Genomic DNA, 15,840 nt, shown 5'->3' with positions numbered 1-15,840 from the left:
AGTTATAAATAAAAAATCTAGTGGGATCAAAACAGCCACCCCTCGCTAGCCATGCCACTAGAAGAATGTATCTAATTTTTTTTTTTTTTTTTTTTTTTTTTTTTTTTAAATATGACATGTACGATGTTCGTGGGTTGCTGCCCACCTTGGGTTCGATATCACGTTTTTCAACCTCGCAAAAGAAATTCACTAACGAAATTTCTAAAAATGTAAAAGTGACTATTTCCTTCGAATACTTATAATATAAAGCAACTTTGGTGAAATCCTCGAAAATTTTGATGGAAAAGTAATTGCACGAGCCACAATTGAGTATTTCCAAAAAAAAATAAAAAAAGTGGGGTTTTGCCATTTGTTATTCTTCGAGTGGCTAATGTGTATTTGGAAGTGCAACTTGTTCAACTGAAATGTAGTTCTCTTGTGTAAAATTTAATGTAGTTTGCAAAATGAAGGTCAGATTGTATTTTAATGGCGTTAAAAAATGACGATTTTATGTTTAAAAAAATCTGAGTGATTTTAGACTAACCATAAAATGTTAATATAAGATAGAAACCTCGTTCGGGGGGCATTGCACTACGTTTTATTTACTGAATCCACCAATCTTTTTAACCCTCGGGTTTTTTTGGGTTTTTTTTTCGACGGCCACCGACACCCCACCAAAAAATAATGTGAAAATAAAAAACTGTCTAATAAAAATATTGCTTAATTAAATAGTGACCTCGCCTGGACGCATGCCACCGACGCCCCCATTAATAATTTTGTGTTAACAGATGACGTTGGGAACGCAATTGGTTAAAATGACGTAGCCTGACAGGTTCGTATAAATCCCGAATACAATGGCCAATTCGGTTAGTAGACATGAAAACTCTGTGCGCAATTTTTCTCGCCCTGCTGTTGCCTGGTAAAGGAAAAAAATTCTTAACTGTATTCGTACATTCCTTAGAAAGACAAATACTTCTGCAATTGACATGACTATCCTTAATTTTATACTTCACAGCTATACCCTTAATTTTAAGTTATTATCCAATTAAATCGGAAAATTGAGCTAATTTAATTTTTAATTGAAGAGGGGCTGTTAACTGAGAAGTGTGGAGAGTCGGTGGCAAGCAGAATCGTCGGTGGGACCGTAGCGAATACGAGACAATTTCCATACTACACAGGTCTAATACGCAAGAAGTACTTCAATCGTACGTTGTCCCTTGCTTGTGGAGGATCTTTAATTAGATCAAATAAAGTTTTGACGGCCGCTCACTGCTACGACAAGTCGTAAGTGAAAATTAATTAAAACGTAATAACAATAACAAAAAATGCTGGAAGCAGTTAGAAAATAGCTAGAATAACGTCTGCCCATATAAAATAAGAATTATCTGTTGAAAATTACAATCAAGAATTTTACTCGTATCGTAATTGAAAACTAATTCATACGTAAGATTAGAACAAGAAATATAAATAAAAGGGGTACATGTAAAATAAAAAGTATCTGTTCGAAATTAAACTTAAGAATAGTTGCAAGTACATATTTCATTCGGTTATTTGGGGTTTTAGGGAACCTAATTGGATGGATGAGTATGTAGCAGTATTCGACATACGGGACAGATGCAAACGCCAGTATGATGGTTTCAGCGACATAACATATGTCGACATGCATCCTCTGTGGAACACAAATACGAAAAATTGTGACTTAGCCATCGCTACGCTCCAGGAAAACGTTAAGTACGACACAATATGTCTTTCGCCGAAAGGTACAAATTTAAAATAAAATTTTATCGTTGTAATAAAAAAGACAAGTCGTCATAATTTTCGTACTGTTTGAAAGGATACAACAAATATCCGACGTCGGCCTACGTAGTTGGTCTCGGTTTAACAGAAGAAGAAGGCACGACAGAAAACGTTTGTAACTTGTTGCAAATCAACATCCAGATCTTTACAAGGGAAACATGCATGGGAACAGTTATGGCGGGAATCTTGCAACGTCGCACTGGTATCCTATGTGCGGGCGTGTTATCCGGCCAGTTCGACTCCTGTCAGGTGACAAACAGTATTTACTTCCCTTTTCCTTTTATGTCATGCTTCCTTGAATCATAAAAACAAAATTTTATGACGAATTCAATAATTAGTTTGTGTAAATTATAAATTGAGGCACATCAGCTCTCAAAATGTGAGGAACGCGTTGAGGTGTTTTATCCTCATGTCCAGTTACAAGTTCTTTCTTGTCAGACCAGTTGTAATGTAACTTCATAAAAATAAGTTTTTCAAAGTGAAAAAAAAGTTAAATAACCGATAACCCGATCAGTTAGTGACCAAATCTTCCCAATCAACGAAATGCTACAGTTCGTCGTATTATTTACTTACTTAACAAGCTTTTAATCCTAAATTAAACAATTTAATTTGATTTTACATTACTGTATTTGCAGGTAAATAAATCTATTTATCATGTATTTATCATTAATTTTATAATAATTTTGATAAATAGAATATTTTGTTATCTTTGAAAAATTAAGATGTCTTTTTAAACCTTTTTAAAAAGATAGTTCCTACTCACAGTAACTTTTTAAGTTCTTAATATTTAATTTAGCAAGAACGAATTTTTGTGTTAGGTTTTATTTCAAACATTGGGAATTGTAGATATTGATTGATAGTTGATTGATTAGTTGATTTTTGAGCATGAAATTCTTAATTTATAATAAAGATTTAAGTGTTCTTGTTTACTGACTGATTTTAAGTAGTTGGAGGTAGTAGTATAATTAATTGCGTTATAATCCATTACTGCTTTGACTATCAAATTAATAGAAAAGATAAATGGTGGAGTAAGTGTGTCTCACTTTTTATCTTTTCTATTTAAAAGATATTTTCTTTTCAGAAATGTTTTGACTTTTATCGACCTCTTCAGTACAATATATGTACATGATTTCATAAAACATTTTTCAGGGTGATAGTGGAGGACCTTTAATAAGGGTTGAGAGGGGCGTTCATTATCTGCAAGGTAACTTCTAGTACAAATATATATTTAATAAATCAATATACATAAATATTTTTTACTAAACAAGTGATATAACGAAAGTTTACCATTGCCTGTCGTATAGGAGTTGTCTCTACCGGTGCCGGATGTGGAAGAGCAAATTCACCGGGTATATATGCAGATGTAACCGCCCACAGGATTTGGATTGACCGAGTACTTAAAAAAACACCTCAAACCAATCCAGCGCCTGGGTATCAGTATGGTCCTAGGACAACGTAAATACTACAGACAATTAATATCAGTAATGCTTGACTATAATGCCTATAATGGTGTCTTCCATAGTGTTAGGCCATCCAGGGGTCGGACACCGTCATCCGCAAGGCGGACATCGCCATCCAGGAGTAGGGTACCGCAATCCGGAAATTTGGGATTCTCATCCTCATCCGACAGTTGGCCACAAATAAGTTCTTCTAGAACTTTTAGCAATTATACATCGTATTCTAATTAATTCTAGGAAACATCCAAAACCAAACAGGTACTTTTTCCTACAAACCAGGTGTAAAATGTTGATTTTTTATTCGTTTGTATTTTCTACTTTTCTTTCAGAACCATCCTAGACTTATAAACTAAACACTAGAATCTTAACGCACCGAAAGAAGCTTTTCCACAATTTCTTCTTTAATAGCTGCTTTTTAATAATTGTACAATAAAAGATTATCGCCCATCAATTTTTAATAAGAAATCATGATGTAGAAGTTTCATTACTAAGTATATCACAGGTAATTTTTCCTTATTGCTTGTCCAAAAGGTCCAGCTAGCATCAAGTAACTAATTGTAAGATGTTGAAACGACAAAATTTCACAATTTAGAAAACGAAAAACATAAAATTGTACTGAAGTGTAAAAATCGTACTAATCTTCTTTGGCAAGATTACTTTAATATTTTATGTATTATGGTTTGAGTTTAATGCCAAATTTAATACAGTTTCATTAGTAAGTTTGGTAGTTCTTTTATACCAAGCCCAAAACTACTTAAAAATCAGTGAATACAAAATAAATAGTAAAAGTTTAACACAACATTTCAAAATGTAAGATTTTCAATGTTCGGGCGGTTTAACTCGTAGATAACAATTTATAAAAACAGGCACAAACACCAACCTTGTTGACACAAGTGGCTTTATTGTGTGGTTAAAAATATTTGTATAATCTGTTTTCGCAGCCTGTCCCACACACCGAGTATAAAAACTTGGAAATTACTAATAAATTATCATGAACAATGATCGGGCAAATATTTTACTATCTCCGGTAATCTTGGCCCGCCTATTATTTCTCGAATTATTTATTTTACGTTACATTTGTATTGCACATAAAAATTGTAACTTGAGATCCGTACTACCTAATTTCCTCCCGGTGTTTGTTCACAATCTCATAACCATTTTATAGCAAAAAAGCATAACATACGTCGAGAACGCATTGATGTTACACACCATACCGAGAAGAAATACATACATGAAAATTCGATATTTAGACTCTTATCCCTTTTAGACCTCGTATTTATCCAAAATGGGCGAAAAATTTAAGGGGTTGAAAGCCGTCCAAAAAAAATTTCATGAGTCGTTAGCATTGGCATTACTAAGAGAGAAAGTATTTTTCCCTTATGAATACATTACAACATAGGAATAACTAAATGAAACGCAGTTATCCCAATAGTTAAATTTAATCTTAGCTAATTAATTTAATTAACTTGTTAAAGGTAGATTTTTTATTCCTTTACTTAAAAGTGGAAACAAAAATATATTAACGAAATGTCATCCTATTTCTATTCTTTCTCAAATTCCTAAGCTTTTTGAAAAAAATCATTACTTATACATCATCCGTACATCATCTATTTTCTAACAATTCTTGCTAGTTTTATTAAATATCTCTCCACTTTAACAAATCATCTTACTTTTAACAGTTTCCGATCAACACAAATTGAACGTGGTAATCAGTCACCTACACAGATTTTTCTAAGGCATTTGATAGAGCCGACCACAACCTGTTATTGTTAAAGGTTAAATCTTGGGATTTCTGGACGATTTTTGTCCTGCATTTCTAGATATAGAATTAACCGTGAATAATTGTACTAGGCAGCTACCAGTCTCAAATAATAAAGGTTTCTTCTGGTGTTCCCCAAGGGGCCGTCTTTCTCCAATCTTATTTAATATTTCCATCAACGACTCTCCTTCTATTCTACAATACTCAACTGTTCTTCTCTTTGCTGATGGCTTAAATTTTTTATGTCTGTTACTTCTAATGATGACCACTTACTTCTTCAATCTGACTTGAATAGTCTATATCACTTATCTCTAATGGTACACCTGTTTATTCATAACACTGTCCTTCTCTTAAAAACTACCACTAAAAATCCTGGTGTTATTTTTGACCCCAAATAAAATTTTATTGCCCTCTAGTTTAAAACTGCTGGATTAATTATCTCGTTACTTTACGGATCTCAACTTGGCCATTCTTTACATATCGCTGGTAAGATCAGTGCTAGGATACTGTTCTCCTGTTGAAACATTACTAAATCTTTTCATAAACTTCCATCTGTTCAGTTTAAATTTCTCAGAATTCTTTCCTATAAAATAGGACTATATAATATAATACTGTAATAGAAAATATTACAGACAATAAACAATTTGAACAATAATTTACTTCTTCTATGAAAAAAATAAAAAATTCTTAATTATATTAGTTTTAAAATACAGTTTGGTGCATCCTGAGAAATTACCAAAGTACGAAAGCAACGGGACTTTACAACCTTCAATATCTTTATCTTGTAACTTTTATAAATACATTAATTTTAACCATTGACACTTGTGTTTCGTACTATAGGCAATAATGAAGAATTATTGAGTGAATTGAATTTATGTGCATAATAAGACGGCAGGTTTATTAGATAAGGTTAAATAACGAGTACAGCACTTTAAGCACAAATATACATAGATAAAGTATTGTATAAATAAATATGTAAATAGTAGAATAAATATATGAATAATTATATATATATATTAAACTATGTATATAAGATTTATTAGGTTTCGTGGTCCGATTGACCAAATAAATTCTATTCAATTAGTTAATCTTTAATTAAGGTTTTGGTTGAGATAAAAAAGTCAGTGTCACATGCGGGATTCGAACCCACGATCTTCAGCTAAATACGACGCTGCTCTACCACTTGAGCTATCGTGACTTCGATCGGACACCACCTACAACCTTTCAAATTTTCCCTCCTTTTTGCCATTTTTCAAATGTGGTGTAATCAATTTGATTGTCGGCGACAAATGAAATGGCCACGGAGAGCTTTACTGAAGATATACTTCATTTAACTCATTAAATTCACTAGTTTTCGTGGTCCGCTTGACCAATTAGTATTTTTCAATTAATTAAGGTTTTTAGTTGAGATAAATAATAAGTAAGTTAATAAATAATAAGATAAAGTCGCCGAGAATCAAATAGATTACACGACATTTGAAAAGTGGCAAAAAGGAGGGAAAAGTCAAAAGGTGGGGCTTAGATGGGAAGTTAGTGGCCGTGTGGATCGAAGTCATGATTGCTCAAGTGGGGCAGCGGCGTATTTAGCCGAAGGTCGTAGGTTCGAATCCCGCTTGTGGCATTGACGTTTTTATCTCAACCAAAACCTTAATTACAGGTTAATATGTATATAACTTATCATTATTATAAATATTATTAAAATATTAGTTTTAACTCTATGTACGTTATGTTTTCGGGAAAATACTTTTAATTCTTTTGTTTCCACCGAAATGAGTTTTGTTTTTGTCTCGTGTATCCAAGAACGTTTGGCTTTATCATGCATGGTCCATCAGGCAGAGATCACTAGTCTTAGTAAGTTGTTTTGGCTTATTTCTATCTTTATTAGATTAGTTTTGCAGGTAAAACTCCATACTGGGTAGACATACAATAGAATTGGCTTTGTAATTGCATTGTAAATGCGTTTCTTGTTTAAAAGGACATTCCAGATTCTCTTCAGAGTAGCGGTAAGAGTAGTCCAATAACTATTATTGGACTACTCTTATGATGTATTCTGCCTTATTAATCCTGTTTACTATATGATGGCCAAAATTGAGTTTTCTGTCCATAATTAATTCTAGGAACGTGACCTTTTCGGACCTTGGGATAGAAATTCCATTTATGGTAATTGCTTCTTTTATTTGGGAGCGCCTCTTTGTGAACAGGATTGCTTCGCATTTGGGAATATTAAAACCTCCCTAGAGACACGTAGGCTTTGATCTGATTAATTCTCTCTTTTTTTAAATTAACTACTATTAATTAATTAATGTTTTGGTGTAAGGTTTTGGATGAAATGAAAAAAAATTCGAACCCACGACCTTTGGCTCAATACGCCGCTGCTCTAACCACTTGAGCCATCGTGACTTCGATCCACTTCATTTCAACCAATACTTTACATAAAGATTAATTACTTGAAAGATGTTATTTGGCCAATCCGACCACGAAATCGAATGTGTTTAATAAGCAAAATGAAGTATATCTTCACTAAAGCTCTCTCTCGGCCTTTTCATTTGTCGTCGAGTATACAGCTCCATTTGGAGTGCCTGAAATTTGAGGGGGCATTCACGACCGCTCCACAGCTAGTCGCTCCGAACGTCAACCAGTGAATTACCTTCTCAAAATGGTTGACGATCTCTTGTGCTACTCTTCTATTTATTTACATATTAAAAGCAAAAAATCGAAGAGAAAATGGTGTAAGAAGTCGCTCCTGAACAGAAACCGTAATACCCACATCAATTTGATGAAAGATCTTTCCCTTGAACGTGCTGATTGGAGGAACTATTTAAGGATGGATGAAACGTCTTATTTATTCATTATATTTAGTGTTCTATTGACCAAATTACTTATTTCAATTATTTAATCTTTTTTGTAAGGTTTTGGTTGCTAGTGCCACGAGCGGGATCTGAATCCATGGCCTTCGGCTAAATACGCCGCTCCTCTACCACTTGAGCTATCGTGACTTCGATCCTCTCCGACACCAAAAAATGGCAAAAAGAGAGAAAATTCGAAAGGTTGTAGGTTGAGATGGGGAGTTGGTGCCCGAGTGGATCGAACTATCGCAGTCAGGATAGCTCAAGTGGTTAGCGCAGCGGCGTATTTAGCCGAATGTCGTGGATTCGAATCCCCTCGTGACACTATTTTTCATTTCAACCAAAACCTTACAAAATAAAGATTAACGTCTTTTTTATATTTACTCCATCTTGTTACCCCCTTGATTAGAAAACAAAAGACAGTCATGAGAGAAATCATCACTACATGAAAGGTTGGCAACCACCTTGGCCACCTTTCACGATAGCTCCTAGCAGTCAAACGGAGCGACGCCGTTCCAAAAAACACGTCAATGGCAAAACTGAACTGGCGTGCACGGCTGTGCCGAATATTCGACCGGTCCAAACTCCATCGCGCCATTCCAAATATCTACGGCGCGACGACGGCATGGCGCGTTCGTGAATGGGAAAACCTGGCTTGAACGGTGGAATATTGGAGTGCTGGCTTGGTCGTGAATACCCGCGTTTTTTTAGCGCAGTTTCCGTCTTTCTGTCACTGAGCAAACATATCCGTCGTACATTCTCAAAAAGTCAAAAACGTTTATTCTTTATTGGTAATGACATCCAATCGAGATGTTATTGTTGAGGTGATTGAATTGTATGAAAGTTTACCATGATTATGGAAAGTGGTGGACAACGATTACCACGATATTAATAAAAGAAATTCGGTCCGCAAGCAGTTGGTCGACAAAACAAAGGATACAAATGCAACGAGCGATGCAGTATTGATAACCCCTAAGCGCTGAGCAGCTAATCGTAGTAGAGAACTTAAGTGAACTTAGAGAACGTAATATGGCTGCTAATCTTTCATGAAGAGTGATGATTTCTCTCATGACTGTCTTTTGTTTTCTAATCAAGGGGGTAACAAGCTGGAGTAAATATAAATAAGACGTTAATCTTTATTTTGTAAGGTTTTGGTTGAAATGAAAAAATAGTGTCACGAGGGGATTCGAATTCACGACATTCGGCTAAATACGCCGCTGCTCTACCACTTGAGCTATCGTGACTTCGATAGTTCTATCCACTCGGACACCAACTTCATATCTCAATCTATCTTTCGAATTTTCCCTCTTTTTGCCATTTTTTGATGTCCGAGAGGATTGGTCAATCAAACCACTAAATGTAATGGAATTAATTACTATATTGACGACCTTGTTTAATTAATCAAATTTTTCTTCACCAGGCATACTAGTCTCTTTCATATTTCCTACCATTCTACTAAATATAATAAAAATACTCCTATTGACATAATTATGCGTTCTGCTACAACCTTCCACATCTTACTAGTTTTAACTCATCTCTTTCTTCATTGTACATTCAGGTTTGCAGACAAGCTAAATCCTGATGGCTTCGGGGTTATTGCCAATAGAACGCAAAACGTAGAAAGGAGGCTACCTACGAATTTTCAGTTTATCAATACAAAATGTTGGATAATCTGTTGGTAACATCTTACAGGAAGTGTGAAAAATTTTGATGGTTAAACGTGCAATTTTTAAGGAAAACCTGGTCGCTATTCAGAGAAGGCAAAGAGAATTTTTTTACAAACCTATTTATGTCGGCACTTCTATATTTTTTCGTTGTTTTCATTCTAATACGATGACATGTTACCGAAATATGGAACAGAATGGCTTCCACTGATGTTCATCGACACGGACTCCATATTGTGGATAAATACGAATGCTTTCTACCAAGATCTTCAAATCGTAAAGCCCTTTGCAATGGTAGCAGTCTGGTCTAGTGTTTTGTGACTTGTAGACCTTTTTGCCACATAATAATGTGACAAAGGTCTACGAGCTATACAAGTAATTACTTTCATGTGCATAATTGTTACATTCTTTTTTTTTAATCTAACCCTGAAATTATTTTGAATGTGAGACATTTTGGTGAGGTCTGCAAAGAGGAAAATCTGAATCGTTCTCTTTTGATCATCATAGTCATCTTCTCCAAAATGGTTTTATCTGAAGGCGTTTCACCATCTTTATCGGTTTCTCTGTTTTTTATGAATTCAGTCTTTCTGATATGTCTGCCAAATGGGTTCTTCTTATATTCTTCTTATAACAATTATTGTTTACAGAAGAACGTCTTACGATATTAGTCAATTTTTGTATTGTCCTAAAGGAATATTGTAAAAATGTTAATTGGCGCATCATACATTGTTTACATGTTAATATTTAAATTGATTTTCAGTCTCACATTTTATTGTTGCCAGTGGACTGGTTTGGACGCAAGGTGCTTCATTACAGCCATATTCTGCGCAAAAAAAGTCATTCCTGAAATATGGAGGCCAAATGTGAATCGTTTAAACCAACATCAAGATTCAGTACATGCGTATTATATCTATGCACCTTATAGAACAAGATCATGATCCACAGAGCCAACCAAAAGGACACCTTCGAAAAAAACAGTTATAAAATAAATTGATATTTGTACTTATGTTGACTTAGCAATTTGATCCCAATAATAACATAGCTAGAGAAATTGTTCAATCTGAAAATATAAATTCAAAGTCCATGAAAAAGTAAATTAGGTTCGTTTGGTATAGTAAAGGACAAGAACTAAATTTGGAGTGAAGAATGAAATCTCCAGTTTTTTACACAATGGAATTTTGATTTTTCAAAAAAACTGTTTTCGTTGTGAACAGAACGAAAAAGCAACCCCTCTGTCTCCTTTCCATAAAGGCAAAAAAACAGCAGTTACCATTCTTTAAAATCTACCATTATGAAATTAAGGGTAAAGATGTAAATTTGTAAACAGTATACTTTAAGTTTAATTCATCTAGTGTTGAAAGACAGATTAGAGCGAACGTGACTTTGTTACTGATAATGAAAAACAATATAATTCGTCAGCAATATTGTTATTTCGAGTAAAGATCACATGGCAGTTTGCTGGAAATTGTCCATCGCCCATTTTTATTGTAATACTACAAAACCACATAACTATCAACCAGGTACCATGTTCATGTAAATATTGTCATTAATTAATTTGTTTTAAAATATTCATTAGCGTCATAACCGTGCTCATCGCTCCAGTGACCGACTTGTCTTTGGGTGCCATTTACTAACCTGATTGCTTTCATCTTGGTCCACCGCACCTATCCATTGGGATGCAGGTATATAATCATAGGGTCATTTTGGGGTTTAAAACCCAGTTTTTGGCGCAGAGCCTTCTGCTCCTCTCCCAGGCAATTCTCAGTTCAGGTTCTTTGGATGGTTTTAGACAAAGAAGAAAAATAACTTTATTCTGGGACTGGTGTCCCCTAAGAATAATTTACATGAACTAAATAAAGGAAGTACCTTCTATGAAGTTAAAAGTAAACAAAAAAAAATAGAAATCTTGGCACAATGTAACCAATAAGGCAGGACAGAAGAAAAAATTACTAGAACATTAAACAAAAATAACAAATGTTAACTTGAGGTTTCTGCTTGGAGGGAGAGGAGGTGATTATACAGGTGGGATTTAAAGGTGGAAAAGGAGGCAGCGTGACGAATAGAAAGGGGAAGGGAGTTCCAGAGTTTAGGGGCTCGGATCAGAAAGGATCTTTCGAAAGTATGGGTTGTATGTTGCGGAAGGATAAGGTCGATTCGGGATGAGCGGGTCTTACGAGTGAGATGTGAGGAGTTGAATTGGAGGGATTGGATGATGTAAGGAGGACGACGAGTGTGGATGGACTGGAAAAGAAAGCAACCTAGGAAATACTGTGCACGGAAGGCAAATGTGGATTCCATATGAGCCGCTGGTCTAGTGTGATCCCTAGATATTTGGTCTCCTTGGAAAATGGGATCAGGGAACCGTTTAGAGTTGGAGTTTTTAGGATTCCTCTTGTCTTCTTCCTGAAGAATGGACTCTTTTTTTCGGGGGGGGGATTTAATAACCTCCTCCTTTTTGCACCACCTGTCAACTAGATTGAGGGCTCGTTGTATACGATCCATTACATTGTCTGCAGGGCGGCCCTTTACTATTACGGCAAGGTAGTCCGCATAGCCTAGACAGTAGAATCCTTCTTGTTCCAGCATTTGTAGGAGTTCGTCGCCCAGAGTCGTCCATAGCAGAGGTGAGAGAACACCTCCTTGTGAGTGCTCCTGGGGAACTTAGTTTATTTAGTGTGTTTTTCAGTGTATTGATAAAAGGCTATATAATCTAAAACTATTTGGCATTCATTTTTCGAATGTTACTAATATTCCCTACTGAGCATCGGTGTTTGTTATTCAAAGAACGGTGGGATGGGATTTGATGCTCAAACAAAATTGCTTTCCGAATATTTTCCTATATCGGCTTCACTATAAAATCATTACAATTCAAATATTGAATTACATGCAAATTTCAAAATTGTCCACAAAAATAAAATGGCTCTTATTTACTTAGTTGCTGCAGGGATTTTTAATTGTCACCATTGTTGAATTTGTATAATTGTTAACTGTTCGATTGAAACTCACAAAATCGATCAAGTGGTTTTGCGAGACTTATTAAAAGGACTGAGTGTATTATGTTTACAATGCAGGTAGGAAAGAATTTGAGGATTTCAATAAAAGAGTAAAAGTTTTCTGAGAAGTAATAAATACGTATTGATAAAGAACATATCAGATTAGGACAAATGTTTGATAGCAGAAATGATGAATGATGGAGTGAGTGCAGTGTTCAATCCTTTTTAAAAAGATAGTTCCTTCTCATAGTAAGAAGTTTTGTAAATCCGTATTTCGAGCCCTTAGCTCATCTTCAGGTTGAAGGATTTCTACAACCACGTCTATCGACATGAATTGCAAGAGTGACCCGCCGATACGCCCGTTCCGATGAGAAGCTGATTATCCATTATCCATTATCCCCACTTTGTGCCGAAATATTCATGGATAAATTCGAAAAAAATCTTTTCAAATCAAACAACAAATTAAATCTTCATTTTTGGAAACGCTTAGACGATATTTTATGCATATGGTCGGGAACATTAAATGATCTCAAAGAATTCCTCCAACTAATTAATTTTCTACACCGTAATATAAATTTTACAATGGAAATTAACAAAGGTGGTTGTTTGAACTTTTTAGACCTAAAATTGTCCATAATAAACAACCTAATAGAAATAGACGTATATAGAAAACCCACAACTACAGACACTATGATTCCAGCGGATTCTTCCCACCCATGGTCCCAAAAGACTGCTGGTTTCATTTGGCTCATAGACCGTTTGTTAAAACTTCCATAAACACCTGCTACTACAAAAAATAATTAGAAACTATTAAAACCTTAGCAAAAAACAATGGGTATCTAGAAATATTTATTGATAGGTTGCTAGTTAAAGAATAAAAAATTAACTTTAAAAGAATCAACAATAGACTCAGCCACCCCACCATATATGAATCATTAGGTTTCCGTTGTTTGCCATACGCCAATTATCGGAAAAAGTTAGTAAAATTTTTAAACTTGAAGGTTTTAGAACCCGCTTCTCATTGGAACGGCTTGATTGCAAGGGCTCGAAATCCGGATCTTTGGAAAACGACTTACTGTGAGTAGGAACTATATTTTTAAAAAGGAATGTTTGATAGTACTGTCACAAAATCAAGTGGGGTCAAAACAGCCAATAATTTATTTTTAAATATGACATGTTCGAAGTTCTTGGGTGCTGCCCTCCTTGGATTCGATATCATTTTTTTTTTTTTTAATATTTGTAAATGTTTTAAATATCCTCCTTAAAAGATTAATTCCTATATTTGACTCTGAAAACGTAATTCCTAACCATCAATTTGGGTTTCGACCTCTCCATTCTACTGTTCAGCAGTGCTTCAGAGTAGTCGACACGATATCTTGGCTCTAGAAAACAAACAATACTGCTCAGCCGTATTTTTGTACGTCACGGAAGCATTTGACCGAGTATGGCACCCCGCCTCCTCTATAAGTTAAAATGTATCCTCCCTCATTCCTACTACCTTATCGTGAAATCTTTCCTCTCAGATCGATGGTTTAAAGTAAGAATCGGCACCGAGTTTTCACCTATCACACCAATCAAAGCTGGCGTTCCACAAGGAAGTGTCCTAGGCCCAATCCTCTACACCATCTACACTGCTGACATACCCACACATCCAAACACACAAATCACAGCCTACGCGGACGACACCGCAATCTTATCAACACACTCCAATCCTATCCTAGCAACAGAAGCACTCCAACAACACCTGAACCTTATTACCAACTGGTGCAATCTGTGGCGGATCAGGTTAAACGAACAAAAAAGCCAACACGTTACATTTACGCTCAAACGACAAACCTGTCCACCAGTGCACATTTACAACAAAATAATACCACCATCGAACCAAGTCCGCTACCTTGGGCTTTACTTAGATAGTAGACTTACTTGGAACCCACATACACGATTAAAACGGCAAGAACTTAACAAAAGATATGGACTACTCAGACACCTTCTTGGACCAAAATCAAAACTAAGCATACATAACAAACTAACCGCTTACAAAACACTCATCAGACCTATTTGGACCTACGGAGTCGAGCTGTGGGGCTCGGCCAAATCATCCAATATCCAACGAATTCAGTCTTTTCAATCTAAAGTTCTCCGCCGTATCCTCAATGCTCCCTTCTACGTCACAAATCAAACGATCCATAAAGATCTTAAAATCCCTTTCGTGAAAGATCTTATCCATACACGCTTCTTCACTTTTCACTCTAAACTCTCCCTCCATCCTAACTCACTAGCCCTAACTCTTTCCTCAACATCTCACCCTTACAATCCTCCACGCCGTTTAAAACGACGATGGCCTCGTGACCTTCTATCTAACCCACCGAATTAACTTTTACTCCCCCCCCCCAATTAAATAAAAGTTGGTTTCTCTCCCCACTGCCTCCTTGTCTGACAGGTCTGTCAGATTAGTTTATAACTAACTATTTGCTCAATGTATATTATGTACAGATAGCGATAAATAAAATAAATATCTTTTAAAAAAAAAATATTTGGAAGTGCGACTTGTTCAACTGAAATGTAGTTATCTTGTGTAAAATTTAATGTAGTTTGCAAAATGAAGGAAAATCGATTTCTTTTTCTTAGCTCCTGTAAACTCATAAATACGAAATTTTATTACAAACAAAATATTTATTTATGGATTGGATTAGCAGAGGGCAATTTTTTGAAGTTAGTTATTTACTTTATTTAGTTGTGTATTTCTTGTTACATAAAGGTTCTCAACCCTTATAAATCGGCCGGTATATTTGTGGAGGCGTTTCAGAGTTATCACCAATTTTTTTGTAATTTTCGTAAAAAAATCGGAGGCAGGAAGGCGAACATTATGAGAAGTTGTTTCCAAAAAATTGTATTCTGGTTTTTTTGGAGGTGCAAAGTATTTTTTTTCCAAAACCTCCCTTATATTTTCTAAATTTAAAACTTTTTTTTAAATCTTTTCCCCTCAGTGCCTTCCGCTCGTTCCATTCATTTCGGATCCTTTTCAACTAGTCTCCCTCTCAAATAACGCACTACCAACATTGGAGGTCATTTGGGGAATTGAAAATAACAGGTTTTTTCAGAGGTGTCACAATATGCCTACATGACTTAGAAAGTAATGTAGCAAATTTATGAAACTTGCTGATGTGTAGAGAAACCGAAGCTTCTAAGTTGTAAGAATAACTTCGTTTGGGTGGCACTGCACTACGTTTTATTTACTGAATCCACCATTCTTTTTTAACCCTCGGGGTGCCGGTTTTTTTTAAATTAATTTTTTTAAATTAAATAGTCAACACCGTGCCCTCGCCTTGACGCATGCCACCGACT

General features: G+C 35.3%; 1 protein-coding gene across 1 annotated transcript; it reads left to right on the top strand.

The window, feature by feature from the left end:
• The first annotated feature begins 803 nt into the window (after positions 1-803).
• On the top strand, positions 804-3,952 carry LOC106668684 (transmembrane protease serine 9). Its single transcript, XM_014397658.2, has 8 exons — positions 804-898; positions 1,065-1,263; positions 1,543-1,739; positions 1,814-2,025; positions 2,926-2,980; positions 3,081-3,231; positions 3,299-3,491; positions 3,563-3,952. The coding sequence occupies exons 1-7, from the start codon at positions 856-858 to the stop codon at positions 3,462-3,464; spliced, it is 1,023 nt and encodes a 340-aa protein (XP_014253144.1). The 5' UTR covers positions 804-855; the 3' UTR covers positions 3,465-3,491; positions 3,563-3,952.
• The last annotated feature ends 11,888 nt before the right edge of the window (positions 3,953-15,840 follow it).

The sequence above is a fragment of the Cimex lectularius genome, unplaced genomic scaffold (genome assembly GCF_000648675.2).
Source record: "Cimex lectularius strain Harlan isolate CLEC.00 unplaced genomic scaffold, Clec_2.1 scaffold111, whole genome shotgun sequence".
Classification (NCBI taxonomy): domain Eukaryota; kingdom Metazoa; phylum Arthropoda; class Insecta; order Hemiptera; family Cimicidae; genus Cimex; species Cimex lectularius.
This window is presented reverse-complemented; position numbering and strand designations above follow the sequence as displayed.